General features: G+C 63.5%; 3 protein-coding genes across 10 annotated transcripts; 2 read left to right on the forward strand and 1 right to left on the reverse strand.

Annotated features, from left to right (window-relative positions):
• The first annotated feature begins 1,351 nt into the window (after positions 1 to 1,351).
• On the forward strand, positions 1,352 to 3,715 carry PITHD1 (PITH domain containing 1). The gene is made up of 6 exons (XM_058856833.1): positions 1,352 to 1,783; positions 2,443 to 2,486; positions 2,619 to 2,696; positions 2,884 to 2,988; positions 3,258 to 3,366; positions 3,452 to 3,715. The coding sequence occupies exons 1-6, from the start codon at positions 1,367 to 1,369 to the stop codon at positions 3,551 to 3,553; spliced, it is 855 nt and encodes a 284-aa protein (XP_058712816.1). The 5' UTR covers positions 1,352 to 1,366; the 3' UTR covers positions 3,554 to 3,715.
• A 136-nt stretch (positions 3,716 to 3,851) lies between these two features.
• LYPLA2 (lysophospholipase 2) lies at positions 3,852 to 11,520 on the forward strand. Its single transcript, XM_058856834.1, has 10 exons — positions 3,852 to 4,029; positions 6,198 to 6,301; positions 7,113 to 7,144; positions 7,722 to 7,787; positions 8,103 to 8,150; positions 8,324 to 8,394; positions 8,619 to 8,692; positions 8,799 to 8,900; positions 9,037 to 9,213; positions 9,637 to 11,520. Exons 2-10 carry the CDS (start codon positions 6,224 to 6,226, stop codon positions 9,685 to 9,687), a joined length of 699 nt encoding a protein of 232 aa, XP_058712817.1. The 5' UTR covers positions 3,852 to 4,029; positions 6,198 to 6,223; the 3' UTR covers positions 9,688 to 11,520.
• An 85-nt stretch (positions 11,521 to 11,605) lies between these two features.
• On the reverse strand, positions 11,606 to 15,905 carry GALE (UDP-galactose-4-epimerase). 8 transcript variants are annotated; one of them, XM_058856825.1, is made up of 11 exons: positions 15,195 to 15,750; positions 14,951 to 15,077; positions 14,764 to 14,879; positions 14,484 to 14,597; positions 14,199 to 14,375; positions 14,005 to 14,118; positions 13,856 to 13,922; positions 13,685 to 13,770; positions 13,505 to 13,582; positions 13,258 to 13,372; positions 12,994 to 13,182 (listed from the first exon to the last, which is right to left on the reverse strand). In XM_058856825.1, the coding sequence occupies exons 1-11, from the start codon at positions 15,216 to 15,218 to the stop codon at positions 13,127 to 13,129; spliced, it is 1,074 nt and encodes a 357-aa protein (XP_058712808.1). In that variant the 5' UTR covers positions 15,219 to 15,750; the 3' UTR covers positions 12,994 to 13,126. The 8 variants fall into 8 exon arrangements, 7 of the variants coding, with proteins under 7 accessions (XP_058712801.1, XP_058712803.1, XP_058712805.1 ...); XR_009279525.1 differs by having other exon boundaries at positions 13,043 to 13,182; positions 14,764 to 14,811; XM_058856822.1 differs by having other exon boundaries at positions 11,616 to 13,182; positions 13,685 to 13,922; positions 14,764 to 14,811.
• Between the last annotated feature and the right edge of the window lie 349 nt (positions 15,906 to 16,254).

Raw genomic sequence — 16,254 nt, forward strand, 5'->3', positions numbered from 1 at the left:
TGACTGTTGTGCTACTGTTTATTTCTCTCTGTACTTGGGGTAGGGGCAGAGGGGAGGGAAGCAGAGCCTGGTATCGTGTTCAGACACGATGGAGCTTTGAGCAAAGCATCTGGGCGATGCCTGAGGACGATTCTGGGCACTGCAGAACTGCCAATTCTTGATATCACAACTCCACACTCAGCTGTGGCTACGGCCCAAGCATTGCTGTTTTGGGGAGATGCTCTTTCCCTCCCACAGCAGCTGCTTTGCTCCAGGCTTTGCCAGCTGTGTCTGTGTTTTGTTGGTGGCATTGCAGGGAGGTGACACTTCTGTGACTCTGCTCTCACAGGGGCGATGCCAACCCCTCATCCTTCCTTTCCTTTTGCTCGGACACTAAATCCAGCCTGAGGAGAGGGGAGCACCACCCTCAGCTGGGAGCAGAGCAGGGATATTCCCCTGAGGGACACACTGTGCAAAGTCTGGGATCGAAGTGCTCCTTCCCAGTCTCGGGCTGTGACACTTGCACAGTTGTTCTGTGCTCCACCAAACTGAAGGATGGAGCAGAGCTGCCTCTTCCCCCTTCCCATCCCTGTAGGAGGAATAACAGGAGGAGGAGGAGGGGGAGTGACTCAGACTCGTATTTGTATTTTGGTCCCAAACTGTGTATATATACAATTTTCTATGTTCCCTTTTTTTTTGTGGTAACTAAGATGAATATTTTAATTAGATAAGTTATATGAAAAAGAGGAGAATCATGTCTCAATAAAAGCCAAACACTGGACCGTGGCTGCTCGTTCTTTCCTGACGCTGATAACGAATGTTAAACACACCATTAGGAAACTCCGTGGCTCCTCGGAGGCGATGCTCCGGTATCCCACTCCGCTATCCCGGCGGCGGTGCTGCTCCCGTTCCTGCGCTGCTTGGAACAATCCCCACGGATAACACCCCGGAAGCCCTTGCGGGAAAGCAGCAGCTTCGCCATTCCCCGGGTGGGGTCAGGGCGGGGCAGAGACCACCGGGACCCCTCCCCGGGACCACCGGGACCCCTCACCGGGACCACCAGGACCCCGCCCTGGGACCACCGGGACCCCTCCTCGGGACCACCGGCACCACCGGGCCCCTCACCGGCACCACCGGTACCCTCATCGGGACCACCGGGACCCTCATCGGGACCACCGGGACCCTCATCGGGACCACCGGGACCCTCCCCGGGACCACCGGGACCCCTCCCCGGCAGCAGCGGGCGGTTCGCGGGCTCAGCACGTGCAGCGCCAGGCCACGCCCACATGGGCGTGGCCACGGCAGAACGGACCTATCACCGCTTAGCGTGGGCGTGGCTACGGCCACATGGGCGTGTTTAATTACTACGTGAGGTGACGCCAGGGAGATGGGCGTGTCCTGTGAGGTTTGTGGGCGTGGCTTAGGCGGCACCGGGGCGAACCGTGAGGCGCTGTGGGCGTGTCCCTCCGCCGTGTGGGCGTGTCCCTCCGCCGTGTGGGCGTGTCCCGCGGCCGTGTGGGCGTGTCCCTCCGCCGTGTGGGCGTGTCCCTCCGCCGTGTGGGCGTGTCCCGCCGCCGTGTCCCGCCGCCGCGCATGCGCGCTGCGCGGTACCGGCGCGGCCATGGCGCACGGGCACGGGCCCGGCCGGTGCCGCTGCTGCGGGGAGGAGGCGGCGGAGCGCGGCGCGGCCTGGGGGCTGTACCTGCGCATCGACCGGCAGCGCCTGCAGTGCCTCAACGAGCGCCGCGAGGGCTCCGGAGCCACCGTGTTCCGGCCCTGGGAGGAGCGAGGAGACCGCTCACAGGTGGGGCCGGGAGCGGCGGCGGCGGGACCGGGGGCAGCGGGGACGGGACGGGATCGTTCCCCGCCGCTCGGCCCTAGGGAGGCACGGCTGGAGTGCGCTGCCCGGGCCTGGGCTTCTCAGGACAGAAGGAGCTGCTGGAGGGGTTGCAGTGGAGGCCGCAAAGGTGGTTTGGGGTCTGGAGCATCGCCCTCATGAAGGGAGACTGCGGGAGCTGGGCCTGGTTATTCTGGAGAAGAGAAAGGCTGAGAGGGGATCCCATCAATCCATAAAATATCTCCAAGGGGTGTCAGAGGATGGTGACAGACTCTGTTCAGGGACAGGACAATGAGCAATGCACATCAACTAAACCACGAGTTCCACCTCAACACGAGGAAGAGCTTCTTTCCATGAGGGTGGCAGAGCCCTGGAACAGCTGCCCAGGGAATCTCCCTCTGTGGGGACATCCCAAACCCCACATTGCCACCTGCTCCAGGTGACCCTGCCTGGGCAGGACTAGATGCTCTCCAGAGGTCCCTTCCAATCCTAAATTTTCTGTGAGCAAGGTGCCCCCAGAACCCCACTGGGGTCATCCCTCCAGCTGTCCCCACACTCCCCACCTTGTCCCCTCTGCTCCCTCACCACCCCCAGGCCAGCCCTGACCTGCTCTTCTCTCTCCCCAGTTCGTGGAAAGTGATGATGACGAGGAGCTGCTCTTCAACATCCCGTGAGTTCCGTCCCCGAGCTCCTCCGGCACCGTCCTGGCCGCTGGCAGGGCTTGTTCCTCACCTGGGAACGAGGCACCGGGGCTGGCTTGGAGAGGACAGAGGTGAAAACCCTGCTCTGTGTGTCTGGGCAGGTTCACAGGCAGCGTGAAGCTGAAGGGAGTCATTGTGATGGGCGAGGATGACGGGACACACCCGGCCGAGATGAGGCTGTGAGTAAAAGCAGCTTTCCCTTCCTCAGAGGGGCTGGGTGCTGTGGGGGGAACTTTGTGAGAAGACAAACTGAATCCATTTTTTTTGTTGAGAAGAAGCTGGGCGGTGCTAATGAACGGAATCCAATTAGCTGACCTGTTGTTAATTAATGTTGTTGTTCCCTGGGTCTCCTTCTTGTCCTGCCAGCTTCAGGAACATTCCTCACATGTCCTTTGATGACACAGCCAAGGAACCAGAGCAGAGCTTCAGCCTGAGCCGGGACCCCTCGGGAGAGCTGGAATATCCCACCAAGTACGAGCCAGACCCTCATGAGGGGTGTGGGGGCTGCTCCTGCCTGGCACAGGATTTTCCCAGATTCCTTCCCAGATTTAGGGAAGGGTCAGCGCAGGGCAGCGCCTCAAAGGAGGAGGATTTGCCTTCCCAGAGCCTGGGGCTGGCTGTGTTGGCACCCCAGGAATTGTTGGGGTGTCTGAGTGGGATCAGGGGGAGCTGCAGGTGGTGTGGGAGCCTGGGGAGCTGCTGGAGCAGCGGCTGCGCTCTCAGGCTGTGTTTTCCTCCAGAATTTCCCGTTTCTCCAACGTTCACCACCTCTCCATGCACTTCCCAAAGAACTTCGGGGCGGAGACAACCAAGATTTTTTACATCGGCCTGAGAGGGGAGTGGGCAGAGGTGAGTGAGAGCAGAGAGGAAGCCGAGCGTGGAAAGGGCTGGAATCCCGATTTCCCTGGATCTCAAACATTCCATCTGCACCCAGGCTCACCGCCACCAGGTCACCATCTGCAACTACGAAGCCTCGGCGAACCCGGCCGACCACAAGCTGGAACAAATCACGCCGCAGACTCACTTCATCTCCTGACGTGGCTGCCGGGAGCCTGCCCGGGGCAGGAACGGCTCCCGAGGCACCGGAGCAGCTCCGCTTTGTGGGACAGACGGCGGCGCGGTGTGAGGCGGCCCCGAGGGCGGCGGGGCCGGTGCCGGTGCCGGTTGTGACTGACAATAAACGCTGCGGTGCAGAGCTGTGCGCTGTCCCTGAGTCGCGGGTGGCACCGGCGCTGAGGCGGGGAGGGCGGCGGCGTCCCCAGAACCCGTCAGCCACCGGGGGCAGCGCGCTGTGGGAAGGCCGGGGCCTGTCGCCGATAACGCCCTGCGGGTCTGCTCGGGGTCGGGGCCGCTCCCGCCGCGGGTTCCGAGCGCGATCCGGTGCCCGTTTCCACCATGGCCGGCCCGGTACGCCCGGCGCCGCTCTGCGTCACTTCCGCCGCGCCGCCGGAAGTTCCTGTGGGAGCGCGTCGGGGGAGCCGCGAGGAGCGCGCGCGCCGGGCCGCGGGAGAGGTGCGGGGGGGGCGGCACGTACCACCGGGGCGCGGCGGGGGGGGCGCCACCGGGCAGCGGCGCGGCGGGGGGGACGTACCACTGCTGCGGGCGGGGGGGGGGGGGCAATTCCGTGAGGGCCGCGGGGATGGCGGGGGGGCGGCGGGGCCCTTCCCGGGGTTTAACGGGGGATTAACGGGGAGAGGGGCCGGAGGGCCGCAGGTCTGGCTCGGCGATTCCCGGTGCGGTAGCGAGGCCGGTTCTTCCCGCCCGAGGGGGGTCCCTACGAGCCCTCAGGACTCGCAGCCTGAGGGGACCCCCCTCTGAAAGCTCCGGTTTTGGCGGAAAAGCGGCGCTCCCGGCCGCGGGGATCCCGCCTCCATCCGCTTCCAGGCGGGATTTCTCCATCCCCCCGCTGGATTCCGCTCCCCGCGGGGCTGCGGGCTGGAGGAGAGGCTGAGGCACGGTAATTAATGCTAATTAATGACTGATGAACGCGTCCCCCCCTCAGCGGGCCGGTGTCACCGGTGGGGTCGCCTTGAGGTGCGGCACCTCAAAATCGGACCCAAATTCACCTCCTGCTTCTGTGTTTGCGCCTTTACACCCACCCAGACACACACGAGGGGTGTTCATCCTCGGGGTTCCCATTGTGTTCCCTCCAGGAACATCCCAAGCCATTCCCAGGATGTTTGGGGCAGCCCTGAGCATCCCAAGCTCTCCTTTCCCTGGAGCCTCCCCAGCAAGGAGCGCATCCCATCAGCTGCCAGGGGAAGATGCTGTTATTTCTGGCTCTCTCTCTCTCTCTCTCTCCCTGCCAGGGTTTTTGGCAGGTGCGGTCTCTCCTGGCCGCTTGTTTTGCCCCTGGAGTACACACGAGCACGTGGGCCGTGTGTCTGTGTCAGATCCGGGGAGCTGCTTGTTCCCGGTGTTTTTATTTGAGTGGGGAAGCCGCTGACGAGCAGTCGGTGGAACGAGTCGGGCAGGTCTTGGCCGGGCTGGGAGAAGGAGCAGGCTGTTTCTCGTGGGTAAGGCTGGCTGCTGGCATTCCGGGCTTTTGGCAGGGTTTGGGGTGATCCTGTGTCGCCCCGAGCCGGGGATGGTGCTGCTGTGGGAGGTGAAGCTGGAGCGGAGTGAGGAGGATGAGGAAAGGCCTCCCGAGGGGCAGCTCTGATCTCTGACAGGGGCAGGACCTTGGGAGCGGCTGGAGCTGTGCTGGGGGAGGTTTAGGTTGGATTTGAGGGAAAAGGTTTTTCTTCCAGAGCATGCTGGGCACTGCTCAGGCTCCTCAGGCACGGCCCTGAGGCTGCCAGAGCTCCAGGAGTGTTTGGACAGCGCTGCCAGGGATGCCCAGGCTGGGATTATTGGGTGTCAGGGCCAGGGACTGGACTGGATGATCCTTCATCCCTTCCAGCTCGGGATGTTCTGTGATCGTGCTCCAGAGGCTGATCCTGTTCCTAGGGGATAATGGCAGTGCCATAAACAAGCTCTGATCTAATTAGTGCTGGTGGGTCAGTGGGGTCAGGGCAGCCTTGTGGGGAGCTGGAGCTGTGATTTGTGATGTAGTGGGGGCAAACACCGTGGACTGTTGTGGCTGAAGGCTGTGGGTGCTGCCAGCTCTGTGGGATCTGGGAGGTGACAGGACAGCGGTGGTGACCCTGCCTGCTGTCCTGGGGAGGCACAAGGGTGCCATCCATCACTGGGGGGGCTCAGACCAGCTCCCAGTGCTCTGCTTCATCCTAAACAGCCCCAATAACACAGGGCTGGACTTCTATTGGTGCAGCAGAGCCTGTGCTGCCGCATGCCAAGGGTTTCCTGCTTCCTGGTCGGAGCAGATGTGGGTCAGGCTCCTGCACAGCTCCGGGAAGGAATGAGGGGATGCAGGAATGAAGGGATGCTGAGGCTGCACTGCCCGGCCGCCCTCTGCCCACGCCAGTGCAGCCACAGGAATAACTTTGGCTCTGAGGTGTAATTTCCAGGCTAATTTTAACACTTCCAGCGCCCCACGCAGGGAGTGTTGGCTGCTCCTGGACTCTTCCAGCACTGCCAGGCCACGGTGTGGGGTGTCCCAAGGGCTTCAACATCAAAGCCTTCACCTTCTCTTTAGTTTTCCCCCATTCCTCTGGATGAAGGAGCTGCTGAAGGGGAGGGGTGAGAGGTTTGTCTTCCTGCCTCACCTCTGTGTCCCACAGGTGCCAGTGTCGATCCCTCTCGGTGTATGTGTGGTAACAACATGTCTGTCCCCCTCCTCGCCGACGCTGTCACCGTGTCAGGGGCAGAGCGGGAGACCGCCGCGGTAAGGGCTGCTCCCTCCCTCCCTCCCTCCCTCTCCCAAAAACCAGGGAGCTGCTTCCAAGGGCTCCAGAACGGGGGAGGCAGGGCCAGCAAGGGCTCTGTGGCTGTCCTTGGGCTGGGCTGTTTGCTCAGCTTCTCAAGGCAGTGGGAGTTGGGGCTGATTGGGATGTTTCAGCTTTTAAAAGCAGATCTCCCCAAGGACAACCCCCCCCCACCACTCCAGTCCTTCCCTGGGGTCTGCAGGCTGCCTTCCCTCTGCTCCCCAAGGCTTAGGGGTTGCTGGAGTTGGAGGTGAAAAGCCTGTGGAGGTGGATTTGTGAGTTCTTGGTGATACAGGGAAGGAATTCCTCCCTAGGAGGGGGGTGAGGCCCTGGCCCAGGGTGCCCAGAGAAGCTGTGGCTGCCTCATCACTGGAGGTGTCCAAGGCCAGGCTGGATGGGGCTTGGAGCAGCCTGGGACAGTGGAAGGTGTCCCTGCCCGTGCCAGGGGTGGCACTGGATGGGCTTTAAGATCCATTCTGGGATTCAGGCTGGGTCTCTGCTCTGGTGCCATTCCTGGTGGGATGATCTGACACTCCTGGTCCCTCTGCTGTGCAGAGCAGTTGGGACCTGCCTGTGGCAGCTCTGTGGCAGGATGACACCACAACCCTGACCCACCCATCCGCCGTGCTCCGAGCTAATTTGAGCCTCTTGGAGCTGGTGACTAAGTGTCCATTTGCCACCTCCCTGCCAGCCCAGCCCTGCCCTGCCCTGCTCCCTCCCTGGGCACGACTCTCACACACCAGCTAATTCCCTTCCTTTTCTGTTTAACAGGTCATTTTCCTACATGGCCTTGGAGACACGGGGTGAGTGTCCCTGGAGCTGGCTCCAGCTGGGATGTGTGGTTTGCCAAACGCAGATCCTGGCCTTTTTGCTGCTGCTTTCCCTGGGGGCTTCTCTGGGATCTGTGTGGGGCTTTGGGCTGGGGTCTGCAGCCATTCCTGCACCAGCCTCTCATGGAATGGCAGGGAATTGCTGCCAGCAGCTGTCTGCTCTTGAATATTTATGATGCCGGCAGCCTGGCAGCCCCCCACCCCCCGCGGGTGGATTTTGTGCTGCCTTCAGGGATTGCTGATAAGCACTGCGGCTTTTCCAGGCCTTGGCAGGGCTGGCAGCTGGGCTGGGCCTGCACGAGGCCACCTCAGAGGTCCCGTGGTGGTGACAAAGGGCTCCTCCCTGTCCAGGAGATTCCCACCTCCCTGGTGGCAATCCAGAATCCAAAGCCTCCAGGGCTTTGTGTGCTCCTCTCAGATGGGATCGGTGCTGGGGGGGGCTTAGGCTGATGGGGTGGATAAAATAAGCTCAGGGGAGGGGTTGGGGGGCAGCAGCCTTGGGAAAATGGCTCGGACAAGCCTTGGACTCGTCTCTCCTGTCCCTCCCCAGGCACAGCTGGGCCGATGCTCTCTCCTCCATCCGCCTCCCGTACGTGAAGTACATCTGCCCTCACGCGTAAGTGCTGCCCTGGGGGGGCTCCTGGGGCTGCCAAGGCTCCTGGGGGAGGCAGGTGGTGGCCTGAGCCCAGCAGGGCTGCCCAGCCAGGCTGGCTCTGCTGCCCTGGTCAGTTCCTGCTGCAGGCAGAGCTGTTCCCACAGAGCAGAACCAGAGGCTCGTTGCTTTCCCCTCCTGTTGTGTTTATCCCTGGTGGCTGCGGGGAAGGACAAAGGCGCTGGAGCTCTCTGTGCATCCCCAGCAGGAAGGGCAGAAGTGTCAGTCTTGCTGCTCCCCTCAGACTTCAGCTAAACCACCCAAAATGTCCTTCCACAGGCCCCGGATCCCGGTCACCCTCAACATGAAGATGGTCATGCCCTCCTGGTCAGTGCTCTGGGGGACAGGGCTGGGTGGGACCCTTTTGGGGAGTGAGAGGGATGGGGAGACAAAATCCACTGCCCTGTGAGGGCCAGGGAAGGGCAGAGCACACCCAGCTCCTGCCTCCCCACACTCAGGGTGCTGGGAGAGGTTTTGGCTGATCCTGCTGCTTCTCCCAGGTTTGACCTGATGGGATTGACTCCAGATGCACCTGAGGATGAAGCTGGGATCAAGAAAGCTGCAGAAAACAGTAAGGAGCTCTGGGGAGGGGGTAGTGGAGAGCACGGTGTTCCTCTCCCTCCCTGTGACTGGAGCCTTCCTTCCACCTCTCCTTTGTTTCCACTGTCCTGTGATCCCAGCAAACATTTCCTCTGGGATCTGTGGCACCTCCCTGTCCCTGATGTGCACCCTGAGGTGCTGGGTGATGCTTTTCAGCCCCTCTGTCCTTCCACTGACCCTCCCATCTCCTTCCAGTTAAAGCAATCATCGAGCACGAGATGAAGAACGGGATCCCCCCCAACCGCATCATCCTGGGGGGCTTCTCACAGGTGAGCACCAGGACCCCAATTCCTGCTCCACCTGTCCCAGGTGGCTTTGTGAGCTGAGGGTGGCCCTGCATTCCCCGTGGCACTGATTCCACGTTCCTCCCTGCAGGGCGGTGCCTTGTCGCTGTACACGGCTCTCACCTGCCAGCACCAGCTGGCCGGGATCGTGGCGCTCAGCTGCTGGCTCCCGCTCCACAGGGCCTTCCCACAGGTACCCCACTGCAGGGACCCTCGGCTTCTCCCCCTGCAGCTCTGCATTTCTCCCCTCATGAGCTGCTGGCTCATGTGTTGGGGGCACAAAGCACTTGCCCCACTGGTTTCCCACTCACTTCCCCTCCTGGTGGCAGGCGGCGAACAACGGCGTGAACAAGGACATCGCCATCCTGCAGTGCCACGGGGAGATGGATCCCATGATCCCCGTGCGCTTCGGGGCCCTCACCGCCGAGAAGCTCAAGTCTGTCGTCACCCCCACCAAGGTGCAGTTCAAAACCTACCCCGGAGTGATGCACAGTTCCTGTCCTCAGGTCAGTGCTGGGTGTGGAGGGAGGGATGATCGGTGATGGGACCCATGGCAGTGGCCTGGAGCTGGGTCAGGGGAGGGCTGGGGTGAATTTCAGGGGAAGGTTCTTCCCCCGGAGGGTGCTGGCACTGCCCAGGTTCCCCAGGGAATGGGCACGGCCTGAGGCTGCCAGGGCTCCAGGAGGGTTGGGACAGCGCTCCAGGAATGCCCAGGCTGGGATCACTGCGGGGTCTGTGCAGGATGATCCTGGTCCCTTCCCTTTGGGACCTCTGGGATTGACCCCAGCACTGTAGCTCAGGCAGGGTGGGGAACACACGAGATTTGTTCCCGACTTACTCTGGGAGGCTGCAGAGCCTCGTGCCCCAATCCCGGGGCTCAGCCCGGCCTCTGGGGAGCCCTGGAGTGACGGGCTGTGCGCTGCCGGCAGGAGATGATGGCGGTGAAGGAATTCATCGAGAAGCTGTTGCCCCGGATCTGAGCGGAGCCCCTGGGGACTGTCGCAGGGGAGGGTGCCGAGGTCACGGCCGCCCGTGTGTCCCTGTGACCCGCCCGCTGCGAACGGAAGCCATGGCCCCCCCAGCGCACCTCCCACCGCCCCCGCCCTCGCACCGCGTCCCCTCCGGCCGGGGCTGCCCCGCTGCTCCCGGAGCCCTCATCGGAGCTGCCTAAGGCGAGTCTGGCCTTTTCTCTCCTGCTCTGGCTCCGAGCGCTTCCCGAGGGGGGGTCACCGTCCCCTCGGACCCCGCGGGGCTGGCACGGTGCGGGTGAGGTTTTCCTGTTGGGTTTGGGGTTTTTGTACCAGTATTAGGGGCGGGATGTGCCCGGCTGCGGTGGGAGGAGCGGGGCGGGGCTGGGGCACCCCTGGGGCTCGGAGCGCTGCCCTTGATGGCCGCTCTCGGCCTCCGCTCAGGCGACTCACGGGTTTTCAGTCAGAGCTCAGGAACCCGGGACTCCCCTGCGGACGCCTCCAGGCTCCGGGGCAGGCTCTGCCCTGGGCTGGCACCGCCAAAGGCTGCCCGGGGCCGGCGGGGAGGGTCAGTGCAGCTCCCGCACCTCCCGCACGGCCCCGCCTGTCACACACGCACACTCCCCTCAGCCATCGGCCTGGGGCAGCTCTGCCCTCCTGAGATAATCACCTCCCTCCTCCTGCTCCTCCTCCTCTCGTTGCTTTTACAATCTCCATCTCCTCCTCTGCCCCGCGGGGGTCCCAGAGGCATCTCCCCCCTCCCAGCCCAGCTCTGCACCCTCGGAGCCCTCAAGCTTCGTTTACACTCACAGAGCCACCGGCCCCATCTTTAATGTCTTCTCTTGCTGCTACTTGTCCTTCCCTTTGGACTCGGGCTGGCTCGGGGAGGGGGAGGTGAGGGGGGTCCCTGGTCCCCGGGTTTGGCTCCTGGTGCAGCTGGAAGGAGCAGCTTTGCTCCCATCCATCATCTGAGCCCTGGGTGCTGCTGTGCCCCATCCTCTGTGCTCCTGGGATCTCCCTGCTCCCCGGGGCTGGGGGCTCCAGCCCCTCCCCATGTACAATCACCAGTGCCCCTCACCTGTGTCCCCTCCCCAGTGCTGGCATCATGCTGGGACCCCGAATGTCTCCTCCTGGGGGGCTCCTGGCTGACCCTCCCTCCCCATAGGGCCCAGGGCAGTGGCTGTGGAGCAGCTCTGCCCTCACCCCCTCTTCCCCCGGGCTGAGCCCCTGCTGGGGGCTGATCCTGGCTTTTAAAACACCCCCACATTCCCCTGGCCCCAGGGCTGGCCCTGCTCCCCCTGCCCGGTGCCCTGGGGCCAGTGAGGTGAGGGCTGCCCTGGGGGGCTCAGCCCCAGCAGTTCTGCTCCAGCCCTGCCCTTCCTGCCCGGGCTGTGCAAAGCAATAACTGCTCTCTGGAGAGTGGGACCCACCCTGGGCTGGCCTCTTGGCTTGGGCTTTGAGTTTTTGCCCCTTTCAGCAAGTCTGAAAGTGGCAGAGCTGGCACCGGGGACAGCCCAGCTCGGCTCTGCCCTCGGCTCTGCCCTCGGCTCTGCCCTGGGTTCTGCCCTGAGCTCTGCTCTGGGCTCTGCCCTGCCCTGGGCTCTGCCCTGGGCTCTGCCCTGAGCTCTGCCCTGGGCTCTGCCCTGCCCTGGGCTCAGCCCTGCTGGCTCTTCTATGCTGTGTTTTAATGTTGCTGTGCCCCTGCCCCCCACGCTTGGCTGGGGGGCATGAGAGGGTCACAGGGGTGGGATGGCAGCTCTTTGGGGTCACCAGGAGCTGGCAGGGGTGGGATGGCAGCACCCTGGGGTCACCAGGAGCTGGCACGGGTGGGATGGCAGCTCTTTGGGGTCACCAGGAGCTGGCAGGGGTGGGATGGCAGCTCTTTGGGGTCACCAGGAGCTGGCAGGGGTGGGATGGCAGCTCCCTGGGGTCACCAGGAGCTGGCAGGGGTGGGATGGCAGCTCTTTGGGGTCACCAGGAGCTGGCAGGGGTGGGATGGCAGCTCCCTGGGGTCACCAGGAGCTGGCAGGGGTGGGATGGCAGCTCCCTGGGGTCACCAGGAGCTGGCAGGGGTGGGATGGCAGCTCTTTGGGTCACCAGGAGCTGGCAGGGGTGGGATGGCAGCTCTTTGGGTCACCAGGAGCTGGCAGGGGTGGGATGGCAGCTCCCTGGGGGTACCAAGGGCTGGTGATGGACAGACTGACCTGTTTGACTGTGAACTGGAACCGTGTGTGATGGGGGGGCCTGGGACCATCCCTGGGGGCCCCGTGGGCCCCTCTGCAGAGCATTCCTGCTCACTCCCTGCCCGAGCAGTGCCGGGAACCCGGGAGGGAGAGCGGCTTCTCTCCATTCCTCAATACAGCTTTGGGTTTTTTTTTTAGTTAGTTTGTTTTTCTTCTCTCTCTTGTCTTCCTTGTACATGTTTGGGGTTGTTTTTTTTTTTTTGTGTGTGTGTGTGTGCGTTCCACAGAGAATTAAGGTGAAATAAATCCTCAACCTATCCTGGAGCTGGCGTCATCCCTGGCCAGGCAGGAGAGATTTGGGGAGGAGTGGGATTGGCACGAGGCCCTAGGGTGCCATTTTTAGGGGCAGCAGCTCTGGCTGAAGGGAAGCAGAACAAAGCTGCCACTTAGAAAGTAGGAAAGTTTATTTTAAAAACAAATCAAAAGCTCGATTCATAATTTAGGAGCATAAGTTATTCATCCAGCCGACAGCACACGGGGCCAAGTGCGTCATCCCTGCCCAGCAGAGCCCTGGGAGCTGCCAGGAATAAATAGGAGCAGTGTGGGACAGGGGGGCAGAGCCGGCTCCTGGGCAGCCTTTGGGCTTTGGGGAGTGACCAAACCAGGCACCGAGGGGGGGCTGTGGGCAGCCAGGCCAGGCTGGCACAGCCCTGGGCAGGGGATTCTCTGGCTCAGCAGGAGAGGAGGGAGGTGAGATTTGGTCCCCAAAACCATGCTGGGGTGGGGGGGTGGAAGAAGCCCTGGGTTGGGGAGATGAGCTGTGGTGGCCTTGGAATGTGACAGGTCCCTGTGGGAGGCTCCTGGTCCCGCTCTGTGCCGGGGCAGGGGCAGAGGTGCCTCGGGCTCCCCCTGAGCCCACGAGGCAGGTGGGGCAGGAGGGAACAGGGGCTGTGCTGCAGTTTGGGCTCAGCAGGACTCAGGTGTCCCTGGCTGCAGCCCCTGGCCATTCCCACAAGGGGTTCCATGCCTGGGGTGCCAAACCAGGCCTGGCTGTGTTCTCTGTTTGTTGTGGTTCTGCTCTGTGAGATGCAAAGACCTGGGGGATGAGGATGAGGAATAGAGAGGCTGAGGATGCTCCAGCCTTCCTGCCCCGTGCCAGAGGCAGGAGGGGGAGCTGGAACTGCTCTCCCAGGATGGTGACAGCTCTCAGGGAAGGAGGCAGTGCTGGCTCAGAGCAGCCCAGGGCCCGGCCAGCCCTCAGCCACAGCTCAGTTCTTGCTGAAGCCCGTGGGGTTCTGCAGCTGCCACCGCCACAGGTCCTCACCTGGAACAGGGAGAAGGGAGGTGAGGGAGGACAGGGGCTGCAGTGCCCGCTGTGCCAGGGAGGAGATGCCCTTACACATCTTGTCCAGGCCAAAGGCAGCTTTCCAGCCCAGCTCCCGCTCGGCCAGCGCGGGGTCAGCGTAGCAGGAGGCCACGTCTCCCTCCCGCCGGGCTGTGATCTGGTACTTGATCTGCAGGGAGAGCAGCACCGTGAGCTCCCAGCGGGGCTGAGGCCCAGGAGCTGAGGGAGCTGTGCCAGGGGGGATCAGGGGGTCTGTGGGAGCAGCTCCCCTGTCCCTGTAACGCTGCAGCTCTGCCCTCACCTCCCTCCCTGAGGCTTTCTCCATGGCCCGGACCATCTGCAGCACGGAGTAGCCGGTGCCTGTGCCCAGGTTGTAGATCTGGGAGGAGGAGAAAGGACAGGGATCAAGGGGAGAAGGGCCAGGCCCCCCCTTTGGGACCCCTACACCTCCCCAGGACTGGCAGCACCCCGAGGTTGGTACCTTGCAGCCACAGTTCTCCTTGAGCTTCTTGAGAGCAGCGATGTGGCCCTTGGCCAGATCCACGACGTGGATGTAATCCCTGACTCCTGTGGGGACACAGAGGCTGAGGGCAGGGCCCAGGGTGCAGCCAGGGCTTTGGAAATCCCAAATTCCACCCATCCCATGACGCACCCGTTCCATCGTCCGTCTTGTAGTCGTTCCCAAAGACGCTCAGGAATTCCCGGCGTCCCACTGCCACCTGCACAGAGGGACAGCCCCATGGGAGCCCCATCACCCTCTGTCCCCTCCCTGTCACCCCCCAAGGGCTGTGGGGGCGCTACCTGAGCCACGTAGGGCATGAGGTTGTTTGGGATCCCCTGAGGATCCTCTCCGATCATCCCCGACTCGTGGGCGCCGATGGGGTTGAAGTAGCGCAGGAGGACGGCGTTCCAGTCCTGGGGACACACGGACGGCGCTGCCCGGTCACCCCCGTGGGGACACACCTGGGCTGCAGCCCCTCGGGGCCGCTCCTCACCCTCTCTGCTTTGCAGAGATCCCGGATCATCTCCTCGATGAAGAACTTGGATTTGCCGTAGGGGTTGGTGCAGCCCCCGACCGGGTGGTTCTCGTCCAGGGGGAGGTACTTGGGGTCCCCGTAGACGGTGGCGGAGCTGCTGAACACGATGTTCCTCACGCCGTGCGCCTTCATGGTCTGGGAGAGGGCAACGACCCAGCTCTGTGCCCTGTGCCAGCCCTGCACAGGGCCTGGGCACAGGGAGAGCAGAGGGAACAGCACAGGATCACCGCTGGCTCCTCTCACCTCCAGCAGCCGGATGGTCCCGGTCAGGTTCACTCTGTAATATTCCAGAGGCTTCTGCACCGACTCCCCCACGGCCTTCAGCCCCGCAAAGTGCATCACGGCCGAGAAGCGATGCTGCAGGGGAAGGGGCTGAGCATCAGTGCCACGGCAGGAGGAACCGGCCACAACTCCCCCGGGAGCTCCGTTCAGCCAGCCCGGGGGGCTCCACGGCCTTTCCTCCCCGCTCCCGTGGCTCCCACCCCTGCCAGGGACCCCAGGGCACCGCAGCTCCTGCTCTCACCTTCCCGAAGAGCTCCTGGAGCGCGGCCTCGTCCGTGATGTCGAGCTCCTGGAAGAGCACGGGCCGGTTCGCGATCTCCTGCACCCGCCGGAGGCTCTCGGGGAGCTCCTCGGAGCCTGGGGGATGGAGGGGAGTGAGGGGTGGCTGGAGTCGGGCACAGCCCGGCCCCGCATGGGGCTCCCCGCACCTCGGATGGCGTTGTGGAAGTTATCGATGACCACGGGGACGAATCCCGCCTGCAGCAGCTCCAGCACGCAGTGGCTGCCGATGTAGCCGGCGCCGCCCGTCACCAGGATCTTCTCTGCCATGGTTCCCTGCGGGAAAAGCCCCGGACCCCTCAGCTGGGGCTCAGCCCGGCCCAGGCACGGCAGCCCGGCCGCCAGCCCTGCCCCGAGGGACGGGCCGGGCGCTCCCGGCCAGCCCGGTCACACCTCCCGGACACGGAGCTGCCACATCCCGGACACGAGCCCCGGCTCTTCCTGGTAAACCCAGCCGAGCTCCTGCCTTCACCCACATCCCTCAGGGCAGGAGTTCTCACTATTAATTAATTATTGATTAATTGAGGTGGTCTCCGCAGGGGTATCAGCTCTGCCCTTCAGCCATTCCCTGTTTTCGCCCAGCATCCGTTCCCGGTGCTGGCCCCGCTCCTCGCAGGAGCGCGGACTTTGGGACACCGCAAAGGGCAGCGATTGCTGCGGGACCCGTCCCTGCCACGGGCAGCACCGAGGGAAGGAGCCGAGCTGGGAAATTCCTTCCCTCCGGAGCCCCCCAGACCACAGCCCCCAGCTGGGAGAGGGCGGGGAAGGCGAAACAAGGCGGGTTCCAGCAGGGCGGGAGGGAGCGGAGGGGTCCCGGGGGACAGAGCGCACCCCGGGGACCGGAATTACTCCAGAGCCCCGGGGGTTTGGGCTCTCCCCACCAAAGGAAGCAGGGGAGGGCAGCACACCCGACCCCCCGCCCGTTCCTGCCCGTTCTCCCCTCCGCCTCCCCCCGCTCTCTCACCCGCCGCTGCCGCCGCCGCTCCCGCTCAGCCCCGCGAGGGGCGCGGCCCCTTTAAGGCCGGGTCTTGGCCCCGCCCCCCGGCGCCACGCGCGCGGCTCCTCCATGGAAACGTGTCAGGGCTACGGGGCGGCGGCGCGGACAAAACACCGTGGGCGAACGGCGGCCACCGGTGCGCGCGACAGGGGGCGGGGCCACCGCGAACAGCCCGGAGCCGCAGCGCCCCCTGGCGGCGGGGGGAGACCGGCCCCAAACCCCGAATTATTGCCCCAAAACCCCGAATTATTGCCCCAAAACCCCGAATTATTGCCCCAAAACCCCCGAATTATTGCCCTAAAACCCCCGAATTATTACCCCCAAACCCCGAATTATTGCCCAAAACCCCCGTATTGCCCCTAAACCCCGAATTATTGCCCCAAAACCCCGAATTATTGCCCCAAAACCCCCGAATTATTGCCCTAAAACCCCGAATTATTGCCCCAAAACCCCCGA

The sequence above is a fragment of the Poecile atricapillus genome, chromosome 24 (genome assembly GCF_030490865.1).
Source record: "Poecile atricapillus isolate bPoeAtr1 chromosome 24, bPoeAtr1.hap1, whole genome shotgun sequence".
NCBI classification, from domain to species: Eukaryota; Metazoa; Chordata; class Aves; order Passeriformes; family Paridae; genus Poecile; species Poecile atricapillus.

Excerpts from the sequence above, each read along its gene's own strand:
- PITHD1 (XM_058856833.1), top strand. The coding sequence starts at position 1,367 with ATGGGCGTGTCCTGTGAGGTTTGTGGGCGTGGCTTAGGCGGCACCGGG. Across the intron at positions 2,697-2,883 it reads CACCCGGCCGAGATGAGGCT|CTTCAGGAACATTCCTCACA; the intron begins GTGAGTAAAAGC and ends TTGTCCTGCCAG. Across the intron at positions 2,989-3,257 it reads GAGCTGGAATATCCCACCAA|AATTTCCCGTTTCTCCAACG; the intron begins GTACGAGCCAGA and ends GTTTTCCTCCAG.
- LYPLA2 (XM_058856834.1), top strand. The coding sequence starts at position 6,224 with ATGTGTGGTAACAACATGTCTGTCCCCCTCCTCGCCGACGCTGTCACC. Across the intron at positions 7,145-7,721 it reads CATGGCCTTGGAGACACGGG|GCACAGCTGGGCCGATGCTC; the intron begins GTGAGTGTCCCT and ends GTCCCTCCCCAG. Across the intron at positions 8,901-9,036 it reads TCCACAGGGCCTTCCCACAG|GCGGCGAACAACGGCGTGAA; the intron begins GTACCCCACTGC and ends TCCTGGTGGCAG.
- GALE (XM_058856818.1), bottom strand. The coding sequence starts at position 15,218 with ATGTGGCAGCTCCGTGTCCGGGAG. Across the intron at positions 13,583-13,684 it reads AGGAGAACTGTGGCTGCAAG|ATCTACAACCTGGGCACAGG; the intron begins GTACCAACCTCG and ends TCCTCCTCCCAG. Across the intron at positions 13,183-13,257 it reads CTTTGGCCTGGACAAGATGT|GTGAGGACCTGTGGCGGTGG; the intron begins GTAAGGGCATCT and ends TCCCTGTTCCAG.